Source organism: Tamandua tetradactyla, chromosome 2, assembly GCF_023851605.1.
Source record: "Tamandua tetradactyla isolate mTamTet1 chromosome 2, mTamTet1.pri, whole genome shotgun sequence".
NCBI lineage: Eukaryota > Metazoa > Chordata > Mammalia > Pilosa > Myrmecophagidae > Tamandua > Tamandua tetradactyla.
The window spans coordinates 89,191,882-89,218,492 of record NC_135328.1 but is presented as its reverse complement, the minus strand read 5'-3'; the positions used below and the strand labels follow the sequence as shown (position 1 = coordinate 89,218,492).

Below are 26,611 nucleotides of genomic sequence, written 5' to 3'. Positions count from 1 at the left end.
CACTGTGACTAGATTAAGATCGCTTTAATATTTCACAAGACCTGAAAAGTGACTGGCATTCACATGCAATTATGGACACAAAAAGGGACATGCAGCACAGTTCATCAACTACAATCACTGACAAAATCAAACACAAAACTGAGTTTCAAAAATGTTCCCACGAGTAGCAGATTGTAGCAAATGGGGTTGTAGCCTTCTTCTGGATATTTAAAAATGGCCACACTAACAACTCTGTGGTGTTTTGCCCCAGATCCCAGTTATTCAACCCCCAGCACACCTACAATCTACTTCAGGTGTAAACATCTTTGTCCACTAATGGTAAATGAAGGCAGGAAAGTGAATGGTGAAAGGATATAAGGGAAAGGGGGTGGAAAAAAGGAGCTAAAGCAGCAATAGAGGATGGTACATCTTAGTTCAGTCTGCCAGCTGAATATATATTGATTTCACAGACTCCAATAAAAAAAAGAATCCACAGTTAATTTGATGATTCCCGTGTCTTTCCAGTCTATTATCACTTTTCGCATGATTGCATTTTATTTCTTTTAGATTAATTTTAGCAAGAGTACCATGAGAGTGCATGGCTGACTTGTGTCTCACAGTCACAAAGTCTAGCTGGCTAGAAAAGCCTGAACTAACATGCCCCCAGAGAAGCATCTGAAGTGAGAAACAGAAATGGGAAAGAATGAGGGAGGGGCTCACACTGGCAGCCATGTTGGAGTTCTGTTGTCGCTTTGACGGTTTGGAGGGTGCTGTGCTCTCCGATGGCTCACATTAAGTGAACATGACTGTGTGATTAGGGTGTTTTAGAAATTCCGCCATTACTGGTAAGCCACCCAGCAATTTCCTTTATCTCAAATGCCAAATTATCAATGGTTCTGGTAAATTAAGTGGAAAACTACTTTGCTTCTGTCAGATTATCACCTTAGCACAATACCATGACTTGCGGTGTTTTAGTGTATGTAGCTATGAAGATCTGTTTCCAGTCAGCTAAAATGTTAACAAAAGATCCAATAAAAATGAGATGGCTTGGAGGTAGAAGCTCTTTGTTGATAATGTAATTATGCATTTGTACGAAAATTTTGGAGCCCACTTCTAGAGCTTTTCCATGTAGAGGGTAAAATTGAACTGCAACCTTCTGTGGAGGGAGTGGGTGGGTGATGGCAGTCTGATAAGTAAGGTGATTTTATCCAGATGAGGCACCCCCAATGAAAAGAATGGAAATACAAAGGCATAAGAGATTCTAGGCTTATCCAGAAATGGAAATGGACTGATGTGGACATCCATTACAGTGCTTTAAAAACAGAGAAAATAATAGAGACAAAGATGTTTAGACCTTTTCGAGCGAATCGTGGGAGAGAGTTATTATCATATATGGACTGAGTGGTGGTTTGGCTAGAGAGGGAGGACACAGAGCCAATCAGGGAAGCGTAGGGGACTGAATTACTGCTCAAAGCTGCAAAAAGTAAAGCCAGTTGGAAATGAAAAGTATTAGTATAACAGCAGTAGAAAACCATTAATTTATCAATTAAAGATGAGATCAACATATTTACTTCTGACATGCACTGGCACATAGTCTGGAAGCATTACTTTGGAAGTTAATTAGAGAGAAATCCAAATAAACTTGCAATGACCCGTGACATTCACTAAATTTGTATATCACATGCAAAGGTACCATAGCATCAAAGAATCATTATTTAAAACGCCAATATGTACCATATTGTACCAAAGTTCTAGGACAAGCAAAAATGGCAGAATGGATGTTTCTTAGGGAAGACAGGAGAGCTAGTGGGAAACCAATAGCTTAGAAGGAATCCTGGACTAGAATACTGTACATGGGCTTGGCCATCTATGAACAGGTACAAATCACTTCCATTATCAATGACCTTAATTTTCTTAACTGTAAAAGAATAGGCTGGAAGTGGATATATTCTCCAGTCAACTCCACTTTTAAAACACTTTCATTTCTACTGCAAATAAGATTTCTGAACATGGTGAAAAAAGGGAGTGTCTCATTGGATTTGGTTCATATATAAGGTATCCAGAAGTTACTTTACCTTTCCTTTGAGGAATGGGAAACATTTACATTTTACAAAAACAAAACCCACCAAACTGTTACATACTTGAGTTGTCTACTTTTAAAATTATTTGAAGTCGAATACCATTTTCTTCAACCAACCGTAAAGATATATTCTGATATCATATAGCATATATTTGAAAAGAATAATATCAAGATAAAAATCATTCTAAACATGAGATGAAACACCTCAAACATGAAGCTCTTTTGCTCATATAAATGATCATCAAGAACATACTTCAAAATAATTATGCACTTACCCAGAAACTTTTATAAATTATCCAATGTGGAAAACTTTTATTCAACATAATCAAATTAATAGATTCTGAATGAAAAAGCTGACACTAAGTAAACAATGAAGTCAATTTCATCATAGTAGCTTTTCAATAGTTACTTGGTCATTGCTCATAACATATCAACCAAGGTTAATTTTGATCACTACTATCAGTTTGGATGAACCAATGTTTCATGCCCCTACCTTCACATTAGGCTTATCTGAGGAGCTTTGAAAATCCCTTCTTTCAAAACTTCACGCCAAACTAATTAAGTCAGAATCTCTGGGTGTGGAAGCCAGGCACTGGTATTTTTAAAGTTTCCCAGCAATGGCTCAGTGATTATGAAATTCACTGTGGGGTGCCTATAACTCTATTATTCTTTTCCATTCAAAAATTATGACAGGATCTATGTGAACGAGATCAAGCTTTTTCCCGGAGATATCCTGGAATCCCTTTGGACTCCCTATTAGCAAATTTTAGTACTTCAGCTATTAATAACAGCAAAGAACTTGAAGCACAGCTCACAACTGATGCAAACTAGCCTGTGTCATGACCTCCTAAGTTCAAAGTACAAATGTAAACCATAAATACATTTTAAAGGCACACATTGAATCTGAGCAGAGTTTGTATTTTGAAGCTACTTGGTGTCAACATGAAAACTGACAGTTGCAGTTATTGAAATCTGCCATAGGCTGGAAGAAAACACATGATAACTATTTTGTAATGGGGCACAAATTTGTGATGATGTCATGGTGGCTTCTTTATAAGGGGCAGAACTTTAAAATTATGCCATTTTAAGCTGAGAGGTACCTTAGAGATGACTTGGTCTAGCAATTTCATTTTATATAAAGAGGACTCTGAAGTTCAAAAAAGATCAGTGAATTGTATATGTTAGCCAACTACTGGTCTAGCAATTTTATTTTATATAAAGAGGACTCTGAAGTGCAAAAAAGATCAACGAATTGCATATGTTAGCCAACTACAGAATGATAAAATCTTCACAAGCAGACTTGGTATCTTTCTACTATACTAATTTCTGGAAAAGCAACTGCAATCTTCTACTAGCAGGGGGCAAGACTTCAATGCCTGAAGGCCAAGGTTAGTTGAGATGATAAATGACTGAAGATGGCCAGGTATTGTATAGTAAGCTTTTTCACAGAGCAATGGACTCATTCCCATCTCCTTACAACAAATAGTCTTCTAGGGCTGTTTTTCATTTCCCCACTTTTGATGAAGATTTTGGAAATTATTTCTCTATTATGGAAAAATAACAGTAAGCATAAGATGAATGGCAAGTAAATATCGGCCTCAATGTCAGGGTCATCTTTAGGGGTGATATGAACCATGGGAAACTTCTGGGAAGGGTGAAGCTACTCAGATCTGGCAGATATTGGTTAAACTGTAACATAGACAATAGAGCCAGACTTTTCAGCTGCAATTAAAAACCCAGATTACTGGGCAGTGTGATGGTGCCTCAGTGGCAGAATTCTCACCTGCCACGCTGGAGACCCGGGTTTGGTTCCTGGTGCCTGCCCATGCAAAAACCAAACCAAAACAAAACACAACCAGATTTATTAAGTGACATCTCTACAGTTTTCAATGTTGGCTCAAAATTTTACTGAAACGTGTGGAGATTAAAAAACAGACCTTGGCAGACCACATTTGCCCAACTAGCTTTGACTTCTGTTTCAAAAGAACAAAATCAATTTTTTTCAAATCAATTAATTTTTTTCAAATTAAAATCAAAGAATGTTGAGAGTGATCAATTGTGTGCTTGTATCCACAAGGCAAGGGGCTAGACACTGAGCTTTGTACTGAGATATAAAGATGTATACTCCTTTCACGGTTCACTCTTAGTGGGTTCCTCTATCCTACGCTCCCCTCTTCCTATTCATTTTACCAAATAGGAAATGAAGCCCAGAGGGGTTAAAGGACTTGACCAAAGTTATCACTGTCAGCAAAACTGTAGCCACATGGGGGATCTGATCCCAGATCTTGCCATTTTCCCATGGCTTCTCATTAAACCATGCTGTCAGTCAAATTATGGAACACCTCAGGAAGTGTGGTGACACGTACAGAAAAAGGCTTTTAAGAATATTTTGGCTATCAACACAAACAGAGAGATCATAAACCATCCTCAGTTTCATTTAGAGGGTATATCTGTTTGGTGGTAGGGGAGAGGAAGAAAGTAGGCAGTCATACACTGAATCTTCTGGTTACTTATTGCCAAAGCTTTGTGAGTGTCCATTAAGCATGAGCTAAAGGTATGAATTCAAAAAGTTATGAATATTTTGTTATTTGGCAGAAGATTAAAATAAAGAAACATCACTCATGTTTGATGTTTCTACTTTTCAACTGTTCTGTTACATTTTACTATGTCATTACATAATCAACAGTAGGACTTTATAATCCTAGAAAAATGTTTGTTGGTCAAATACCTGTTCCATTTTCATACCTGTTTTAACCTTTCATGAAATGTGAATGGGGACTTTATAATTTTACAACTGTTTCACTTCACTAACTAAAGGATGTGAGGTCACTTAAAGTAGTGGAACATCTTTTAAACAATTTTTTGGTGATTATATATGGTGTTTGGAATAATGCAATAATATCGGCTTCACAGTTTTCCCTTCCAGGGAATTGTGATAAAGGGTGGAGAATAGTTTACAGTTATGGGACAGAGAAAATCAAATTAACGACTGTAGTCTTGCCAAAGTGTCCTTTACTGTTTATTACATAATATTTAGTTTCTTTACTAAATATTAGTTGGATCTTAATCTAGGAGTAATTTAGGACACCTTAAATGAATAAAAATTCACTAAGTCTACAGTTTGTTTAATGAACAAATTATGAATTAAAAGCAATACAGTATACTGATTTTTTTTTGTATGTGGTATGGTGGGGTCATATTTCATTATTTTTTCATGTGAGTATCCTGTTATTGCACCACCATTTGTTGAACATTTGTTCTTTTTTCTTTTTTTGGGAAGTGCATGGACCAGGAACCGAACTCAGGTCTCCCACATGGCAGGTGAGAATTCTATCACAGAACTATCCTTGCATCCCTGAGTATACTGATTTTTAAGGTATAATTCCTTTGTGGTAAAACAATAATGGCAATTTGATTTAATTCATGAAGAGGATTATCAAAAATTCTTGAAAGATACTCCAAGACTACTTACTTTTTCAAGTGAGCACTGAGAAGGCAGAATTAAAATTCATTTATTTTAGGATTTTTCAAAATGCAGAATTTGAGCAAATCTGGTTGCCTTACATCAGAAATTTACCACTTGGTTTCAACAAATCAAGGATTTCAAAACGCAAAGACCACATCTGGTGTTCTCAACCTAGGTCACAGTGCCTAAATTTCTTTACAGGACACAGTAAGTTGTGAACTGTTATATAAAAATGGATATTGTTAGAAGGGATCTAATTAATAGTATTAATGGATCTGCAGAGATGCCTCAAGAGCTTTCAAAGCCTACTCAGTTGCTGTGGAGACAATTTTGCTGCTGATACCACTATTTCTGATACGTTAACTTTTTATGAGTTTGTTTTTGCTTTTCACAGACCATCAATCACCTACCATCCATGTTGCTTTAGGGCAAAACATATTAAGGTCATCCACTGAATGAAAATGAGGCCTTTATTTTGCAACATCTGATCATCAATTTTTAAATCTCTTTCCCTAAAGGGTACAAGTATAAACACTTTAGGTTTTGCTTTTGTTTGAATGCTTTTATTTTTGGCAGGGGAGGGGAGCAGGGATGTATGCAAGCAGGGGCAGGAGAAGTTGGGAGACGGAGGTTGCAGGCGTGGAGAAAGGCGCTGCCACAGTGAACCGCACAGCACTAATTGCATGTTTTTCTACACCTTTTTTTTTTGAACTGGAAAGGAAGTTTAATTCCCTAGATGCTGAAATACTACATTTGCTTTGTTTGGAAAAATTAGAAATATGAACATGTTTTCTTAATTTCCTGGTAGGTGGTAGGTGGTTATCTTATACCTCACCAAGCCTTGACAATTTTATAATTACCTGAGTGACTTTACCCAGTTCTAGAGGCCATAGGCCAAAGGGACTATACTCTAAGTAAAGGCTCTTTACAATCTTTTAAAAAAAATTGTAATTGGGAGTCTCCTTCAGAATAGTAAAAATGTACCTACCCTAGGATCCTGCAATCAACACTTCCAGGGCCCTAACATTCAGAAATAGCAACAAAGGTGTGAAAATCTGGGCTCAACGCCCTTCAATACAGCAGTACTTGCAACAGCAAAACTTGAGAAATAACTTAGCATCCAATAATAGGTTCACAAAATTATATCACAAAAATAATAATGTATTTTGTGATATTTATAGGACAGAATACCTATATTCTGTCTTGAAGATACTTTATACATAGTTAAGTGTTTAAACATCACACTGTAGGCACATGTATCTGTATCTACTGTCTATTAACTATTCATCTCTCTACCTATTTCTTTCTGTGTGTCTATCTATCGACTTGCATTATTTTATCTGGAGGGTAAGGTTGGAGTGATGGTAGAAAATACTTTTCAACTCTAAATATGTCAAAGAAAAAAAAAGTGGTAGGATACTGAATAATTTTTCTTTCCCTTTTTGGCATCTTCGGGCTCCTTTCCCAACTTCCATTTTTGAAAAAGCTCAAACATACAAAAAAGGTAAAGAATAATATAATAAATACCTATATATATATAATCCAGATTCAATAACTGTCCATAACACTGTTAATGCTTTTTCCTATTTTTCAAAATTTCCACAATGGACATGCATTACTTTTGTAATTAAGAATAAGAAACAAGGGGTTTGAGGAGGCTAAAATTACTTAAAAAGTAAAAATAAACATAAAAAAAGAAAGAAAGAAGAAACCTTCTACTCAGTCGAGGCTAATGGACCCAATCACTTTTGTTTAAAGTGCAACATGTTTATTAACCTATCTTAAGGCATACCCAGTTACTGCTACCCACAGAGATGTTTGAGGCTCAATAGGGGTTTCTTCCAAAGGCATCTTTTATAAGAGGATATTTATTGCCTTCCTTCCTCCACAGATCTTGAAGACTTATAAAACTTGCTCTGCCATTAATAACTCTAATAAAATATGATTGCATGTTCTGACCCCATTCAACAATAACTGACGACTTATTGTTATAAACCATTATTCTTTTAAGAGATTAGGTAGCTCAAGTTCTCTAAAACACAACTTGGCTATATTCTGCCATCTGAACCTTAATAAGACACAAATACATATTCAAGGACAATATCTACCAGCAGAGGTGCCTACTTTCAATTGTGAAGCCTGAGACTTCTCCCCGGCTCAGATGCTTGAACACACTGCTCACTAACTGAGCGCTTTCATCCTTATTCAGGACTGAAACTGCTAGCACCATGTTTCTCCCACTCAGACCGCTAACTTCACATGTGAAAACATCAAGTTTTTGTGTCTTCTTTCTGTGCCTTAGCTAAGCACCAGTCAACAGGATTCTGACCTATTCCTTTTCCTGACCAAGAAATTCCTGTGCATGTTTGTGGTACTTCATTTAAGGGTACTGTACTTTAAAGTACTTAAACTGTCAGAATACTGAATTTATATGAAATTTAGAATGTGTATTTCAACTATCTTTTCAATGAGGGGCATCACTGAAAAAAAATATAACTCTTTAATCTAGACTTTCCAATAAGAATAAATAACTGAAAAGGTAAATGGATTTTTCATTCAAGATGATCTTTCTTTTAGGGAAATAGAATTCATAGAATCAGCGAACTAAGGAATGTGCTTCCTTTACCTTCTGAAAGGTCTACTACATTTCAAATGGTAATGTTTATTTAACAGTTTATAATCTATAACAAACCCATCAGAAGTACAAGTCAATTTGCTTACATGAACAAGTTCTGTGCTAGGCGCTGGTTAAATAAATCACAGGAGTTTTTTTGGAAGTCTTATTTTGTAAAATGATTACTTAGATGATTAGTTATCTAGTTATGCATACTATTAATAAGTAGTTTCAAATTTTATAATGGGTGTGGAAAAGGAATTATACATACTTAGGTATGATATATATATATACAAAAGCAAATTTCAGAGAGTAAAATGTAAAGGATTTTATTTAAAATCCAAAAATTATAACTAGAGTCATATTACTTGCTATACAACATCTAATAAAGGATTATTTAAAACTATCAGCCAGGAAAACTTTTGGTTATTTGTGAATAACAAGAAAAGAAAGGCACAGAGCATTACTTGGTTAACAATTCCATTTTCTGCTCTCATCTTACGGACAACTAATTAAGACAATTCACAGTCACTGGCTGGAAACCATACTGGCTGAAGCAAACGGTCATGTTTCTATGAATTCCACATTAACAGCTGAGTCTATTTCCTTTTTAAAGTGGTCATATTTTCAGGACAGCAGGCTACAGCTTAGAACTTGGGGAGCAAATAGACTATTTCAATAAATCAAGCATAAGTGGATTGCTAACCTGAGCTAGAGGGCACAGTACAATGTTTCGTGAGCGAACAGATGTGTGAAGATTTTAGGACAATTTCTCCTTTTCTACTCTTCCACTACTATATTTCCTCTCTCCTTCTTTACTAATTTTGCCCATTCTGTGTATCCACTTGAAGTGATATTTAACCATGACACCTTCTGAGATGCCACTCCAATTGTAATGTTGAAAAAGATTCTCTTTTCTGGTGACTTTTATGAAATTTAATCCAGTTATAAGCGGATCTAAGATATTATCACATATATTGGGAAATCAGATTCTTAATAGAATTTGGGGGTATGGCCATATTTGCAAAACTATCTGTCCGAGTAAGAAAATCCCAGATAAAAGTACTTGAAGACTGAGGTTTCCTGGCTGGATGGCATCACTGTACCTGTGTTTGTAGTCACCAGTACTCTGGTGACTACAAGAATCCTTTCTACAAAATCCCATTCAAACTTACCATTTATTTCTAGAAACAGTCTCTGGGTGCTGGGGGAGGACAGGGTGAACACTACTACCACTTTTGAGGCTGCCTCTGCCTTTCCAGTCAATCCTAAACCTGTGAGTCATCCTTACCGGAAGACCAAGTTGGGCTCTAGTGCAGCGCCCTCTCTTCCTAGCAGCTAGAGGAAGGGCTGGCGGTGCAGGGCAGCCAGGTGCCGGGAAACGTATTCCCACAGTGCCCTGTTATTCTAAATGGGATCCAGGAAGATATGCAAGCAATCACATGCTGGATACCTTCTTTGGATTTCAAGTTCTCTATACACTGGGTTAGCCAAAGTGGAAAGTACACTAAATCTTGGCTCCATTACTACGGGGTAACTTGTAGCCTGAAGTAGTCAGCATACTCCCACTAGGAAGAAAAAGTGCGGAGCTAACTTTCACCACCATGACTGCATTCACATCCAGCAGCCTTAAGGAGCACCTAGCGTGGGGCCCCCTGCGGGGACCACAGCGATCCTGGACTGCAGGGGCGCGTGCAGTCATGGTTCTCATACGTTCTCATTCTGCATTTTCCAGCCTTTGCGTAATGCGTACACAAGAGTTTCACTACAGCAACATTTTCTTCCCAGTTTTATGCTGATGCAGACAAACTTTTGCTTTAAGAAAAAAGTCTAACTTTATTTGAATTAGAATTTTTTTTGAAAAAGCCCACATTTATCATGATTTGTATAGCCACATACACATGACGGATATTTCCTTCCGGTTGAGGAGCTACCTGTTATGGTAATACATCCACAGTAGAATAAATATACTAGACCAAATAAACCACATATTTTCAGTTAAAAGTAATTCACTTTGAATGTGTAGTTTTCGTGGCATGTCCTATGGTGAGTCAGAACATCCACTCTGACCCATAAGAAATTTTCAAAAATTTGGGGTATAATACTACAACCAAACTGCAAGCCAATAGGCTTCTTAGATGAGATATTTGCTTTATCAATAAACAAGATTAATTTAATAGAAATAAAAAAAGAGAACTAGGCTTGAATTAACAATATTGTCCAAAATACCCCTCAGCAGGAACATTTTTCTTCTGTTGAAGTACTTAATTTTCTTTATTTTAGGAAACAAGCATATTTCTTATCCTAAGTCACTTTATGTGTCTCCCCAGTAAGTGAGATTTGGTATTGGTAACATTTTTTTTAAAAAGTAAAATTTTGCCACATTTCATTTCCTTCCTCCTTTCCTCCCTCCCTTCCTTCTATCCTTCCTTCTGTCCATCTATTCATCCTTTTTTCATTCTTTCTTTTGGAGTATCATGCAGCACCAAGAAATATGAAAACAGGAGATAAATCTATGCTTTCCTAATGGGATGAATGATGCATAAATTTTTCCATGTATGCATGCATCCATCCATTTTATATAATGAGAAACTGAATTCTCTTGAGACTGTTATTATTAACAAACTGTGTAAAGCCTAAAAAAGTGGAACATTTTCCTTAAAATACTATAGTTTGTTCAAAACTTTGAATTCAATTACTTTCTTTCTCATCCCACCTCTGATTTACACAAAGAACTAAATTTCTATTTGGACTTATGCTTGGGTGACTCTCAATAATATTAAAACAAAAAAGCAGGAGGAACAAAATTATTTGAAACACAATCACATATTCATCTCTAAAGACAATAGCACTTGGGAGATAACACATTCAGTGAAGACTGTATCATGGACAAGATGAGGGGTGCTCTTACCTGGTGTTTGAAAATTAAGGCGCCTCAGTTCCACTGGATCCGTTGGGTGATGTGAAGGAACCTCCTTACTGTTCGGTATGCTGCTCTTTCTAGAGTCGGACTCTGCCCTTTTCCTGTAGGGATAAAATTAACATCTAAGAATAAAACAAAAACCAATGAACAGACAAAAAGCAGAAAGCTCCTTGCCCAGGCTTTCAGTGTTAAAGTTTTTTAACTGGCGACATTTGCGACCTGATTCAGGTTGCTTTCCCCATTTGCCAACAATATTTCTTCATGCTTAAAATTTCAGTTTAATTGTATAATCTCTAAATTCTCCTTCAACTGAAGAATTAAATAATTAGGTGACCCTGCATCTAGGGATCAGGGGGGTATCGATGAGATACACACTTGGACACTCTGTCAGCAACTCTCTCTTCTCAACTAGTTGTATTCGTAGAGAAGACTGTTGTTACCATAGGGAAAAGCTCTGAAACGACTGGACCTCAAGCTGAACAAGTAATCTGCCCCTCTTGTCCTTCTGAAGAATATGGAACTGGTGGCCACAGAGTAGAGATGCTTCCAGTTTTCCCATAAGGTAGGCAGATACAGTGAGGGCGTTTCTAAGTGCCAAGTAATCCTAATAGCTGGAGGGAGAATTTAGACTATACGAGACCAACATCTACTTTCTCTTTCAAATTTTAAGAAAAAATTGTCATGGCTGTTTATGGTGTTAAGCAAACTGTGATTCATATTCTGTTAACGAAAGCAAATCACAGAAAGATCACAGAAAAAGTAATTCCACCTAGTCGGTAGTGTGTTATTCCTGATGATCATTCAAGGCATAGACACCATTAACAGCGCCTTGTTATAAATGTTATTCTTCACACAATTCATTTTATCTTTGTTTTAAAAGCTGTCCACTAGCTTTATTAATTATCCTTGTTTAAGCTGTCACATTGTAATTTATAAAACGTCTAAGCAAGAAACATCAGATTTGTTCCTAAAACTTCTTTTACAAACCCAAATAAGCACAGAATAGTAGCTAATTATTTACTTCCAGGTTGAATTACATTAAAAATCCATTTAACAAATGGTGGCCTTTTCCAAACAGTGTTTCATTTCAAATGCTGATTCCACCAATCGCCAGGCTGGAGTCATAAACATAGCATCTCACTCTTGCTGAAAACAAAGGTATTCTTATTTGGGGAAAGGGGTGCTGCAGAGTATTTAGGGATTGTCCCTCTTTCTTTTTGATATGGCTGTGGCACAGCTCATTAGTGTTGCTATGGCAATAGGCTCTCGTTCAATGCCACCCAGGTCATTCCACAGTTAGCCAGAGGGCTCCTATTAAATAGCCTCTCTTTCCATCTCTGCTCATTTGCGTAAAATAAAACTAACCAGAGGATGAAGAAAAGATTGATGCAAAGAGAAACTGCATTTGATTTGCTCAAGTGCAGTGCCTTAGGCAGAACAACCTCAATGAAATGAATTTTCTTGGGTGAATCCTATTAGATGCCCTGTTTTCCTTGTGCTTTGGATTAACCTGTCTCAGGCTTCCCTGTTATTACTTGAAAGTGTCAGGCACAGCCTTAGGACAGAATGTAGTGCCAAGCCACACTACTAGTCAGAGGTGAGTGGTGAATCTGAGATGTGATCAAAGACACTGGCAGCTCTAGATGGCGTATGAAGTGGGAAAAGGGACAGAAAGGGAAAGAAGCAAAGGAAAGCAGGTGAGGATATGAGATAGAAGAACAAAAGAGGTTTGGAAGCCATATGAAAGGAGGACATAATGAGTAGAAAATGTCACCCACTCATGTTGTGGGTATGTCTCACAACACTGAGAGATCTACTTTACCGGGGAGGATATAAAATCTAAATGGGCTGATAGAATGCCACCGAGCTCAGGCAGCCAGTCGATCAAAGGGGTTAGCATATGGCTGGTCTTCTCACTTCAAAATGTATCAGCAGTCCTGGTCAGGTTTTGTTTCTGTTTTTGTTTTTCACGCACAATTTGGCATAGTCATTTTTCTTTCCTCATGTGTCAGAGCCTAATGGCTAAACCTGGACTTTTCTCTCTTCTCAAAGAAGCTCCATAGTCATTCTGACAAAATTATACAAACTACTTCACTCTGTAGATTTTGTGGAAGAATCTACTTGTTTTCTTTTTTCACTGAGGTGGGACTGAGTGCCATTGAGCCAGAGGGATACAGAGGAACATTCTAGTATCCTTTTTTATTGGCTTCCTCTAATATTGTCTCAAGAAACTTAGCTAGTTCCCCCAGTACCAGAAAAGTTGGACATCATCTCTTATTGCTGAATATGAGTCTCAGATAACATGAGAATAGGACTAAAAATGTAATTTATATTTGGAATGAACTATGAAGGTAGAATTTCCTGACATTTAATAACTAACTTCTCACTCTATATGTGCAAATGTAATGACCCTGAAGACCTGAGATGTCAAAAATCCTAGCTATTTAAATACTTCTGCCTAGTTTGTTTTTTTTTTTTTTTTTTGTATGCTGTATGGTAGGAGTCACACTTCGTTTTTTTTCCATGTGAGCATCCTGTTTTGGGGGTACCATTTGTTGAATTTTCAATTTTTTTTTTTTTTGTGCCCACATTCTTATTCCACTATTTCAAAACACTTGTGTGCTGAAATGGTTGTTTTCTAACATAGAAAGGATTTCTAAGAAATGTTTTGAAGATGAAGAGTTTGGTCATTGCTAGTAATAGTGAGAAAGAACTTTAAGTTGAATTTTTAAAGTATTAAATGTCATATAATGGTCTAATGGACTTTACGTGGTAAAATTTTTCATCAGTTATCAGAGGTCTCATCATTCTCACTTTCGATTAGAAATATTTACAGAATAGTGACTTAGAAACAGATTTCAAATTTTGCAAAGCTGCTGAATTTTTTTCCTTATGAAGATTATGAGCCCTATTGCAAATGTGTTCCCCTCAGCAAGAAGTAACAACTGTGTGCAGGAGTTATATGGGTACAAAGGAACTGGAAAATCAAAGACATTTTGGTTCAGACAGAACTCCTAATAGTGAAACAAAAATAAAAAAAAAGTAACGATTGTCTGGAATGTGGGCAATGTACAATAAAAGTGCTACACTATGGTATGACGGGTGTTTTATTTTCACCTAGTCTCACCTGCCTCTTATCTAGGGGTAAAGTGGGGAGCAAGAACAAAGGTTTTGGGGAAAAGCACACCTATGTACTTGAAGCAAAGGTGGTCAGAGATGTGGAGGCAGGCTTGTGTAAGAAAGACATGTTTATCTGAAATCTCTACTGCTAATACTCAGAGAAATCACTGCAGACATTTCACAACTCTTAACACTGAAGAATGCAATTACAACTCTGCTACCACTGGTGTGTATCTATTCGTGTAACTCAACTACCAACTTTCTTCTCAATTTCATCACTTAAAAATTAGAGATGGAAGATTAGGAGATGATGTTTTATGTTTTGACCCAACTTCATCATCTTAGGATAACAATAAGAGAGTGACAAAGTTGTACTATGTAGACAGTGTTATAGTAGATACACACACACACACACACACATACACACACACACATAAGACTTAGAAAGCTAGAAGGTTAGTTTGGACTGTTCATTCAAAGATTACTCAATACGTTCTAGATATAATTTATTATTACTATTGTTTTTGCTATTAATATTCAGGATAAGAAGACAGAATTTTGAATTAGATAAGAGTTTTTACTAAAGCAGTGCCATTGATATTTGTAGGGTGTGAAAGTGATAACATTCCTGTGTTAAGAATTGACCTCAGATCAAACTTGAAAATGGATCTTCAGTAAAAACAAACAAAACAAACAGAAAGGCTCAAGGGACAGCTCACAAATCTGCTCTGCAGGTACACTGACACATACAGATGTTCATTTAACCTTCACCACATGCAAAACTCAGTGTCTGGTTTTATTGCGTTCTAAATTTGGCTTTAATAATTCAGTTTTTTCCCTACTTATTGAGGCTAAATAAATTTAGTATTTCCAAAAGAATAATTCTAATATCAAAATTAGTTCATGGCTCTGTCCATCTTCCAGCTGTCAGGCATTATCTTTTATCCAAACCCCACCCTCACCCCCTCAAGACTCCCAACATCTACTAGTATCTTATGTTGTCTTACTAGGCATTAAAGGGGTTTATTCTCTATTCCTCACCTGTCAGGTTTACTGCTCCATTTTAATGCAGCAAAAAGGGAAAAAGAAAGGCTAAATGTTAGTTGGCCAATGGTAACAACTGTAACCACAACAACAAGGATTTAAGAAATAGTGCTCACAAGTGAGGACAAACAACTGACACATAGTACAAAATAACGAATCAAAATACTTGAAGACTTCTAACCATGTAGCAAGTGGAGGAAAGAAGACATATCACTGAGTAAATCATATTATGCATTAATGTCACATTTGCTTTTACCCATTACCTACAAAATAATGCCATGATTAATTTTATCCCAGGAGGTGTTTGATGCCAGAAATATAATTTGAGTTTTATAAAACATGCCATGAGAAAACTATTAATGCACTTAATGGGAAATGCAGCATTATTCCATATAAGAAATTTGTTCCTTTAAAATAAAAAGTTTTCAGTTAAGAGGTACGTCATTCCTCTAATGATACAAAATATCTGCCAATTGCATTAAACTGCACAATAAGTTTGCACAATTGTATAATACACCACTAGGTAATAAAGTGGCAGAAATGGTTTCCTCAAACACCTCTTGACAAGCAGGTAATCATAACTCTTTTTTCCAATAAAGGATTAAATACATTTTCAGCTCCCCAAAATATAATACTCATCATAATAAATCTAGAGAGCATGACCCATCTATATAGCAGGGCTAATCCAGAAAAGCATTTTATTACCAGCCATTGACATAACAGACACTTTCCTGGTAAAAGCAGTGCTGCTGTCCGTGAGCACGTCCCGCACATGCTCGTACACACTTTTACTCGTGCTAATAGCGGGTTGCTTAAATAACCATAACTCTATGCAGAGTATAATTTTTTTCAGAGTATAATGTTTTATGAAACAAATTCATCTAACCAATCTTCACTTTGATGTAAATGGTAAATTATTTTGTGAGTTCTCACTTTCTAAAATAGAAGATGCTAAGTCTTCCTTATTGCCAATGGAATAGATACACGTTCCTGGAGTTTCTGGCTCTAAATAAAAAATAATCTAGTCTACTTCTTTTTCAAAAATACAAAATCCACATTTAAATTGTACAAGTACACACATACAAAGTGAATGATGAAAATGATATCAAACACACTCATTCATTATTTTTATCCCTAGTGTTAAAATGATTTACCTAGTGCGCCAGGCTTTAAAAAAATCCTCCATAAATGTTTCTAACTTGCTCATTTTTATCAACGAGATTATCAGTAAGTCTGTTATAGGAAAATCTATTCTTCTGGATGGAAGAGAACAGCAGTTAGTGACTTACTGGTTTTGTGTACTAAAAGGCTGCTGGAGTATTTGGAAGAATGCATTTATAGTTACTGTGTGATTCACGCCCTCTTCCACAGAAATGTCAGCCTCACCACACACGTGCATACACGTGGCATCAACTTCAAAGTCGGAAGGCTTTAGGAACTGGTGAAATCAGATAATAGGCCAAGGGTTTATTTCCGCTTTTCCAATCAAGATGACAGTGATAGTGAGTGATGCAGTAAACAAGTAGAGTAACAAAGTTCGTCTGTTATTTTTGATTTGTATTAATTGAATCCTTCACTACCCTTCCGTGCCAGGCACTCTACTAGGCACAAGGGATACACTGAAGAGTAAGACAGAGTCCTGCAACTACAGTTTAATGGGGAGCAGCAGGTAGGGAAAAAAGGGGCAATTATAGTAATGCAGCAGCTTCTGGGATAAAGGTACGTGGAAAGTACTTTGAGAGCACAGAAAAGAAGTCACTAAGCAGCACGGACGGACAAACAGAACGTAATGGGGTGGAAGAGGGAGGCATCTGGAAAAACTTTCTTCAGTGGGTGGCACCTTCGCCTACTTCTGATGGGCGCGTTAGCCCAGTGGGGGGCAGCAGCGGAGGGAGAGGAAAAGCCCTGCAGGCTCCGGGAGGGGCCTTGAAGGGCCAGAGGCAGGTATGGCACCGCCCAGTGTGCTGGGCATGGCAGGACTTTTCTTCACAGCATCTTAAAATCCTCTAGACTATATTTCTTTCTTTGACATTAACTTGGAGATAAATGCAGGGTTGATATAAGAGAGGCAGAGTCTACAGAGAGCCAGTGCCAGAGCTGAGAAAACCTGAAAAGCTGAAGCCTGCTTTCAACACATCTGCCTTATGTTGGCCTTCACCACGAAGCACCTTGGGGGAAGGACAGAAGCTATTCACTCGCTCCACAGTGTCAGCCCAGGATAGACTATTAGCATCTGAGGGTTAAATTTTTGTCTGGAGGGTAAAATTTTTGTCTAGGCTGAGCCACAGACCTCTTCAAGCTCCCAAACCACTCTTTTGTTGTTGTTAAATAGTATGTAAGAAACACTTCTCAGCCATCTTGCAGTGCTTCTCCATAGAGTTAGGTTAACAGTTTGTTTTTAAATATTTATTTTCTAAATAAAAAATTTCTGGATAATTCTAGAATGAATGACTGAAAACCCTGTACCAGATGCACAGGGCCCATGCATATCTATGAACCCTGAATCACTTTACAGATGGCGGCGGTGGTGGGTGGATGGATGAAGATTAGCCATAGTAAAAACAAACTAACAGAGGAAGCAGAAATAATGTACTAGTAGCTCTAGTAACTGCTTTTTTTTTTATGTTTTCAGATTATAGGAAATTGTCATTGAAGAAGTTTAATCATCTAGTCTACACATTAATTTTATAAATGAGGAAAATGGGGCCCAGTGCTTATCCTGACTTTCTCTGCTATATAGCCAGCTGGTCACAGAGCTGGGATTTAAACTCATGTTTTCTGGACCAATTTAAACTTTCAAATCATAGCATATATCACATATAGAAAATAGCATTAAAAAATCATAGTACAAGATATTTTATAACATGAAAGACCCATCAAACATTAATTTTCTGATGATTTAGAAGGTATCTTAGGACCTCACAAATCTTCAGCGATATAAGGATAATCAATGCCAAAATTTATTTTAAGTATACAAATTACTAGATTAGAAACAAACTCAGAAGAACAGAATGCCAGATAAGAGAGTGTACACCTTCCACACTGATGTAATTAATTGGAGTACATTTCAAAGTCTCCTCAGGCACCTGGGTGAAATATCTATCTTTATATGGACAGACCATTCGGCTATAGCCAGACCTACCTACACCTTTACTGCTAATACAATCTTGTAAGTAGGAGTATATGATAAAAGGGATCACAAAACAATGTGAATAAATAATTATTTTCATTCTCTACTTAAAGCGTTATTTACATACATGAAGTGAAATAATACTTTTTTTTTTTTCACATGGGCAGGCACCAGGAATTGAACCCGGGTCTCTGGCATGGCAGGCGAGAACTGTGCCACTATGGCCCTTTCTTTCTTTCTTTTTTTTAATAATACTTATTAATAATAATGATAATAATAATGATGATAAGTTCTATTCTGAGTCATTATCAGTGATGTGTATAAAAACTCAGAGGCAACTAAAAAGAGGAATAAAGCGCTTATTATATAATTAACTTTGCTCAGAATCCAAGCTATAAAAGACTATTCATTGGATACAGAAAATTTCCTCTTGAACAGCCTTCTGATAATCAAGGAGGACATTGTTGGGTCTACTTGAGTTTCAAGTCAGGAATGTTCTTTACTGCTGAAACAAGCATTTCTATTTCAGAAACTCTTCATGGGCCTTCAGATGGTTAGCTAAATATACTTAGCATTCGAGGATGTGTGCATTTTCCAACAATTGTATTAGACGATACTTACATATGCACACAATAAAATGTGACTATTTTAACAGAGTCATAAAATCTTCAAATTCCTCTTTTTGCAGAATTAGACAAAATTGTAACTGAATTATAATTTTGAGTTATAATCACACATGCAGAGGAAGACCAGAAAACTTTTAATTATAAATCTTAAAATATTTCAATGCTATATAATCATTTCTTTACATTCAGGTAACTGACACACAAATGCTGTGCTCATCTCTCTTAAATGGCATAACCTAATGCTAACCAGATATATTAAAAATGAAGCACATCTTAAAACAAAAAACAGGCATCTTATCCATTGTAATTACAAAGCATCATGTGATATATTCCAGAAATGCAACTGTCAGCTGTCAGCAGCACTTGCTCGTGATATGATTCTTGGATTAGGATGTGACCACCTGAATAAATAGTTCTCAATTAACAATTAGAGTTCCAGTTTTACTCTTTCAATTAGTGTATTCTCTTTTATTGTTTCAAAGAATTTACAAAAATTCTCAATTTATTGTATTGTATTGTAATAGGTTCCACTATTATTCTGGGGCATTTGGGTACCACTAGTTTCCTGCCTTTTACTCTGACACAGAAGAGAAGCAATAAAATACAATGAGCTCCTTAAGATACACACTGATAAAGGACTGGACGGGTAGGCTGAAACCATCAACTAAAATGAGGTTTTGGCCTTCAGCCACTTGCTTTTTCAGCTATTTTATAGCACGGATAATTGAGTGATGGCAGTGATTGGGAAGAGAATAATGACAGATACTTTTTTTCATTCTTTCTAGCTCCAAAAGAGGCAATTTAATGGATTATAGTTATGAACTTCTTTGTCTTTTTTTTTTCCCCCTCAACTCTTCACATTGGAATAAAATGGAAAACACTCTTATAGGATGTTGTTTTTCAAAGAGAAAGCATTTTGAAGGATACATTTTTAAGAGTCAAGATAATTTATAAAATAGGCCATTTCAGGAATTTAAGAAGAAAATATTGAGCAAGGGAACAGGGACAGATTGAAATAATATAAACTTAATGGAGAGAGCTCTGTGGGTAGGAAAAGAAAATATTTGAAACAAGATTATCAGATTAAGCATGGAAGGAGAATCAAAATGAAAACTTTCTCATCTGATTTATTTTTTTATTTTATTGCATGGGCAGGCACCAGGAATCGAACCCAGGTCTCTGGCATGGCAGGTGAGAACTCTGCCACTGAGCCAACATGGCCCTGTCCTCTCACCTGACTTTGAAAGTCAAAGTAAGAGAGAGAGTGAGACAGAGAGAGTGAGACAGAGAGTGAGAGAGAAGGTGAGAGAGAGGGAGGAAGAGAGAGAGAGAGACAGAGAGAGACAGAGAGAGAGAGACAGAGAGAGAGAGAGAGAGAGAGAGAGAGATGGTATGGGTGAGGGAAGGGAAGTTCTCTTGCAGTAGATGAGAGCAATCATTTGTAGCAGCATTCTGAAAGACACTGCACTTTTTAGAGGTTAAAGGTTTATGGAAATGAAAGTTGGATTAGAATAAAAGAAAAGTTGACAGAAATGAAAATAATTTTGGATTCAGCCATCCTTAAAGTTTGAGAGTATATTATATAATGATTTTGTAATTTTATAAGTTTATAATTTCACAATCACTTTTTTTTTTAAGTCAGAATGGATTTAGGTGAAGAATTATTAATGCCCTCTACCCAATTGACTAACTAGACAGTGACTAGAAAACAAATCTGGTTTATATTTGATGGTGACAGAAATAGGATATAAAAAGAGTGGAAGATCAGAAAAAAAAGAACATCCTAACTGTAGTCAAGACATAAGACAGATTGATAAACTTGGGATTGGAAAGACTAAGGTCTATCTATTTATCTATCTATCTATCTATCCATCTATCTTTTTAAAAAGAAAGCAGGTACCTTTCTCGAATGAAGATGTGGAATAAAGATCAGAAGGAAAGTGGGAAAGGAGGTTAATTCATTCTCCTCCTCCTCTTTTTCCTTTACTTAATTACCAACTTCTAGTGACTTTTTCTGAAATTTGAGAAATAACTCTAGCTAACAATCTCAGAATATGTGCATGTTAGACAAGAAATAATCATAAATGTGCAAATCTGTATTACTCATTCAAAAACCATGTTGAAATTGTGCAATTAATCATCTAAAACAATCAACACAAGCTCTTGTGGAAATTATCTGCCTGTAAACTCACTAATGTCTCAAACAGCATACAATGCGCTTACCTTGCATGCAGCATCTCAGAACAGGCTAGGATCTTTGCAGGCTGAACCAAGTCTGTACCATATACTGCATAATATTTTAAATACCACAGTGCTTACCTTTTATTCCCAATGCTTATGGGAACACATGATTCTAACATTTGAAACTTCACTAAAGAAGTTCTACTAAAATCAACCGCTAATGACCATGGAGTGATTATCAATTTCTCAAAAAGAAGGCAGCCCCAAGGTTTCAATAGAAATACTGGGCAAACCTACCTTTTGTAAAGTAGAATAGCTATGACAATGCAGATGATAAAGACCACTGCAAGGACAGGGCCTACGACCCAGATCAGTCCTTCTTCTTCATCTGTGATTGGCTGCGGGTCCAGATCCATTGACACGACGGGGTCAGAGTAGGGGCTGGTTGCATACATCTTCTGAGAAAAACAGATTCTATTTTAGTTTTAACACAATAGCCTTTTGAAAGTGTATCCTTAGCATCAGAAGCAGCAAAGATACAGGACAGAGTGGGTTTGATAAATGTGTGAAGCAAAGCTAGTAAGAAAGAGGGGCGAGAGAGTGTGTGCAAGAGAGAAAGAAAGGATGACTGCATAACTATATGATGATACTGGGAGCCACTGATTGTATACTTTGGATGGATTATTTGGTGTGTGAATATATCTCAGTAAAATTTGCTTTAAAAATGAGAAAGGAAGGATTTTCCTTTCATTTTAGAAGGAAAATGAAAATGGCTACAAACTAAAAGTATCTTTAGAGCAAAATATTTAATAAAATAATTTTTGCTGGCAGAAATTACATCACAGATAATTTTAAATTAGGATCTATATATGACACATTTAATGATCTTATGAAGTGTAAAGTACCAGTAATTACCCAGCCATAGGACCATCAATAAACATTTACATTGTATCAATGTGTTAGGTGCTATGTGAGAATCAAGCAAAATATTATGTAGAGCTCCAGTCTCCAAGGAATTATCACTCAGTTAAGGATACCAAAGTAACAAAATAATAATTTATGAAGCAAAATAAGTCAGCATTTAATTACATGTTGAAATATGTAAATGATTCTTAGTACTGTACATTAATTAGGGAACTAAGGCCAATGGACAAGTGCTACCATTTAAGAAATGAAAGTGTAATGTTCAAAATATCAATGCAAGATGGATACAGTTGATGATATGGCTTTCTAGAACACCAAATTTTAGAACTTAAAGGATTTAGCAGTTCCCATTTAATTATAGTATTCAAAAGTTGATATGCTTATTCCCAGTAGACAACTGATAATACATATATTTTCCAAAAATATAGCTACATGGTAATGGGGTAGACTGATTGTCTGTGTTTTGTTTCTATACTATCCTATTTGTTCTGTCCTGTTTTAGCCTACATTTTAACTCTGTTCCCTATCAAAGCCCTATCTTTCCTTTTACTTCTCAACTCTAACAGAGAGTTCTAATAGAGCCCCCCCCCATACATATCCCTTTACTACTACTCACTCCTCAGGTGTTCTCACTCCAATAACACCTATGGTCCTATTCACTTCTTTGCCAAATCTAATCGGCTTTTTCAGTCTTTACCCTTCTAGACATCTTTCCCGATTGCCACCATCGATTAAGCATCCATTGAAACTCCCTTCTTGGGCTTTCCGAATTCTGTACTCAACTGGTCCCTTCCTAATCTTTCCAACTGCTCATGCCCTGTTGAGTTAGCTGTTCATGAGTCCACCCTCAAGGTCAGCTTTCTTAAGTGCTATTTTCCGCTAGCTTCCCTTTTTGTTCTTTTCTGGAAAATTCATTCCCAGTTTGAACTCTGTACAGATCAATTCTTATTACTAATCCTAAACCCAGAAACTCTCTGATATCCCAGACCTTTGTTTCCAATTGTTTCTGGAGATTCCTGCATGTATCCTCAAATTAAGAATTGCATGTTATTTTCCTGCTTCTTTGATACACTTTCCTCCTGACTATTCAATTTCTCTCATCCTTCCAATATCTAGAAATTAAACTATTGAATTTATTTTATCAATAATCATCAGGGTCACCTATTCTCTTTCTAGTTCCATGGGGACCACTTTTTCCAGGATCTCATTCACATTCAACAAAACCATTCTAAGAATTTCTTCCTTCCTACAATAGTCTATACTGCTACTAGAATTATTACCCAAACCTTAAGGACCCTCTTCAGCGTTTCCTAAATAAAACCTAGATATATTACATGGTTTTCAAAGCCTCTGCAATTTTCTTTTAAACTTCCTTACCATATACAACATATTTCATCAAATTGCATTTTTGCTGCTATTCCTCAAATGCTCTATTCTCTCCCTTTAACTCTTTCAATCTCTACAACATTTATCTCTGGAAATCACAGTCACTTCCAAGGTCAGCTTAAATGCTGCTTCCACTAATCCTGCCTCTTCTTAATGGGAAGTCATCTGTCATTCTGAGAAATATATGGAAAATTAATCAATTAAATTTTTTTTAAATAGTCCTTCATTCCATTTTTGAATGGCACTCATCAAATTTGAGGTTTTTTTTTTTTTTTAAATTTATTTTGTGCACGTTTTTTCTTCAATAAGACTATAAATTCCTGTCTGGTAGTGATTTATATTCTATTTGTATACTTAATGCAGGTAGCACAAACCTTTGCTACCTGAGTGTTCAGAAAATATTTGTTGAATAAAACAGAATATTCATTCTTTCAAATGGGATTAACACTCATTGTTCATGATCAATAAATATATTTAATTTTTAATCCACATTAAAAAAATTAATCCATGCCACATATTCTGGATTTAAGTACAGCAAGCTCCACAGCCATTGATGCTCCACTAAATGCTTGTTCAGGTCTCCTCTTTCCTATTTGGTAACCTAGGTCCACAAAAGGAAGCTAGAATATTCTTAGTTTCTTCAGTGTGACCAGGAAAGAGATGAAAAGGATATATATGGCATAGGATTAAAACAAAGGACTTGGCAAATAAACTAGATAACCAAGAAACATGATTCCTTATATAAGCATAATTATTTGTTTTATACTTTGTAGGTTATACTTAATTTTTTGTTGTTGTTGTTAAATAGAAGTACGGAAACCTCTCTTATTTGAAATTCTTTACCAAGAGGCTTTGAGATAATAATCTAGGTCAGCTAGGATGGAAATCTAGGCAGAGCCTTTCCCAAAGCACAGAGATATTTCCATTTCCAACCGAAATCAGGAAACTGTGACATGTGAAAATGAAAAGAAAACAAAGCTATAAAATGATACCAGCCTCATAAAATGTGGCATCTGTTCAGTGTGTGGGGGTAAAAGAAAAGATGAACGTTGAGGTCATTAAACCAGCCCCCTGATATTTTTCATATGAGAAAGCTCATGCTATATCTTGAGAGGGTGGGCGTTTTCTCTGTGTGAGTTATCAGTCCCCTCTTGGTGTGACTGGGTACTTTATTTAACAATCAGTTATGATAATTTGAGGCTGGAAAAAGAACTATGTCACCGCTAACATTACACAAGGCCAAGTGTCTTCTATAACATAAATACTGGGCTAAAAACATGGATGACACATAAGAATTGCTGGTAGGTTTGAGAGCAAGGCAGAGAAAGCTCATGGAGAAAAGGGAGATTCAGATAATATTTGGAATTCAGATTTGGGAAAAAATCCCAATTTTTTAGGATTAAAAAAACCCCAGAAAGGTGACATATGAGGTGAAGGGGTAGACTCTTCATCAATTATAATGCATTTAATCACTGCTGGAAACATTTGGGAGAGATCAGAAACCAAAGTCTGATAGTGCTGAGTCAGCCTGGGTGACCTGAAGAGATTTCTCTTCTCAGCAACTGGATTCTCTAACCTACCTCAATGCTCTGAAAGTGTTTTCCAAAACATTTCTAGAGCTATTTAAAGGAAATCCCTCTCAAATATTTAAAAGCTATTTCACAAAAGAGATGAAGATGATTTCCAACATTCCATTCCCTTGATGTGCTGCCTTAAAACTTTCAACTACAAAGAGAAAGCATATCCTGCATTAAAAATTCCAGGAAGCCCTGTCACTTTGTTTTCAAATAACATTCTAGGCACAAAGGTAAACCATGCAAAACGCTCTGCATTTTGATTTTCCACAGGGGAATTCCTTTTAGTCAATGAAAGAGAAACTTCTACTGCAGGCACTAAGGCCTGATGTAGAGAAACCTTTGATACCTCATAGGTTTCTTAAATATGGGAAGTGACAGCACAGCTGAGTTGCCATGCCTGCCAGATTTAAGCCCTGATCAGAAAGATACAGTTTGGAATACTACATTAAATGTTAATGTGAACTGCTACTTCAAAATCCAACCCCTCTTCCCACCCACAACTTCTCTCTCTCTTTTAAGCATTTAAAGCAATTCAAGCAAAAAACTATGCAAGAACAAGATGAATTACATAAAAGAAGACAATTCATTAGAGTACTTTAGGAATCCTCCATTTTAGTGAATTATTTTCTAACTTTCTTTGCTTTTCACTGATAAAGTCACTAGTAAATTGCTATAATTAAAGAAGAATCTGGCGTGCTCGCCTCTTCCTAGATGGAACTTCCTGGAGAATCTGGGTAGAGAGGACTGTGGCATCAATGGCAGTTACAGGAGAGAAAGAAAACTAATTCTCCCCCAGTTATTACTTCCAAATACCTAGAAATATATCTGTTGAATTTCAGAGCTTGTTAGTTCCCACTGTTATCACTTGGGCTAATGCCTATCATATACCATCCAAAATGAAAACAGGCATTTTAAGAAGTACGAGGAACAAGGCTGCAAGCAGCAATGGCTGTCATCCTGGAATAAATCAGTGAATTGCATCAAAAAGTTTCAAGAAACATGACCCATCAATTTGGCAGTTTATGTACCAGAAGTACACCTAAATTTCCTGTCACTGGAGACACAGTCTAATGTGTAATGAAGTCTCAAGCAATATTCTCGACAATGTTCCAAGAGTAGGCAGCCTGTTATTTATTACATTAATATTACATGTAGTTAATTACATAATAAATAAGGTTATTTATTACATTTAGTTCAGGATAATTAAGATGGCTATACCTACATATCCCTTAAATGACCACACTCTGTTGAAAATGTTTAATACCACCATAGGAAAGAGATATCTTAATCAACTTACAGATTCTGCATGTTCCATCACTGCCAACACGAAGAAGACATATTCTTGACCACTCTGGAGTTGCTTGTTTGTAAACCCACCATAATGTTTCTCATCCCCCAGGGTGAACTCAGTGGGAAGGACATCAAAATGAGCAGCAATGTATGGCTTTAATTCGACTTCTCTCCCATAACGGATGCTCCTGCGTTTCCTGGATATCTCCTTCAGCAGCTTAAGGGAAAAAATGAGAAACAGAAAGAGTGCTGAAAACAACAAGAACCAAAC

At 36.4% G+C, this 26,611-nt stretch overlaps 1 protein-coding gene across 9 annotated transcripts in view; it reads right to left on the bottom strand.

Annotated features, from left to right (window-relative positions):
* PTPRD (protein tyrosine phosphatase receptor type D) overlaps positions 1-26,611 on the bottom strand; it is a 685,849-nt gene that overhangs the window by 103,716 nt on the left and 555,522 nt on the right. For 6 of the 9 annotated variants that reach the window (XM_077148194.1, XM_077148192.1, XM_077148195.1 and 3 more), the window contains 3 exons: positions 26,348-26,557; positions 21,461-21,621; positions 11,051-11,163 (listed from right to left, as the gene is read on the bottom strand). In XM_077148194.1, the coding sequence (XP_077004309.1) occupies positions 11,051-11,163; positions 21,461-21,621; positions 26,348-26,557 (484 nt within the window). The remainder of the gene's footprint in view (positions 1-11,050; positions 11,164-21,460; positions 21,622-26,347; positions 26,558-26,611) is intronic. The other 3 variants (XM_077148196.1, XM_077148201.1, XM_077148200.1) reach the window with 1 other exon arrangement.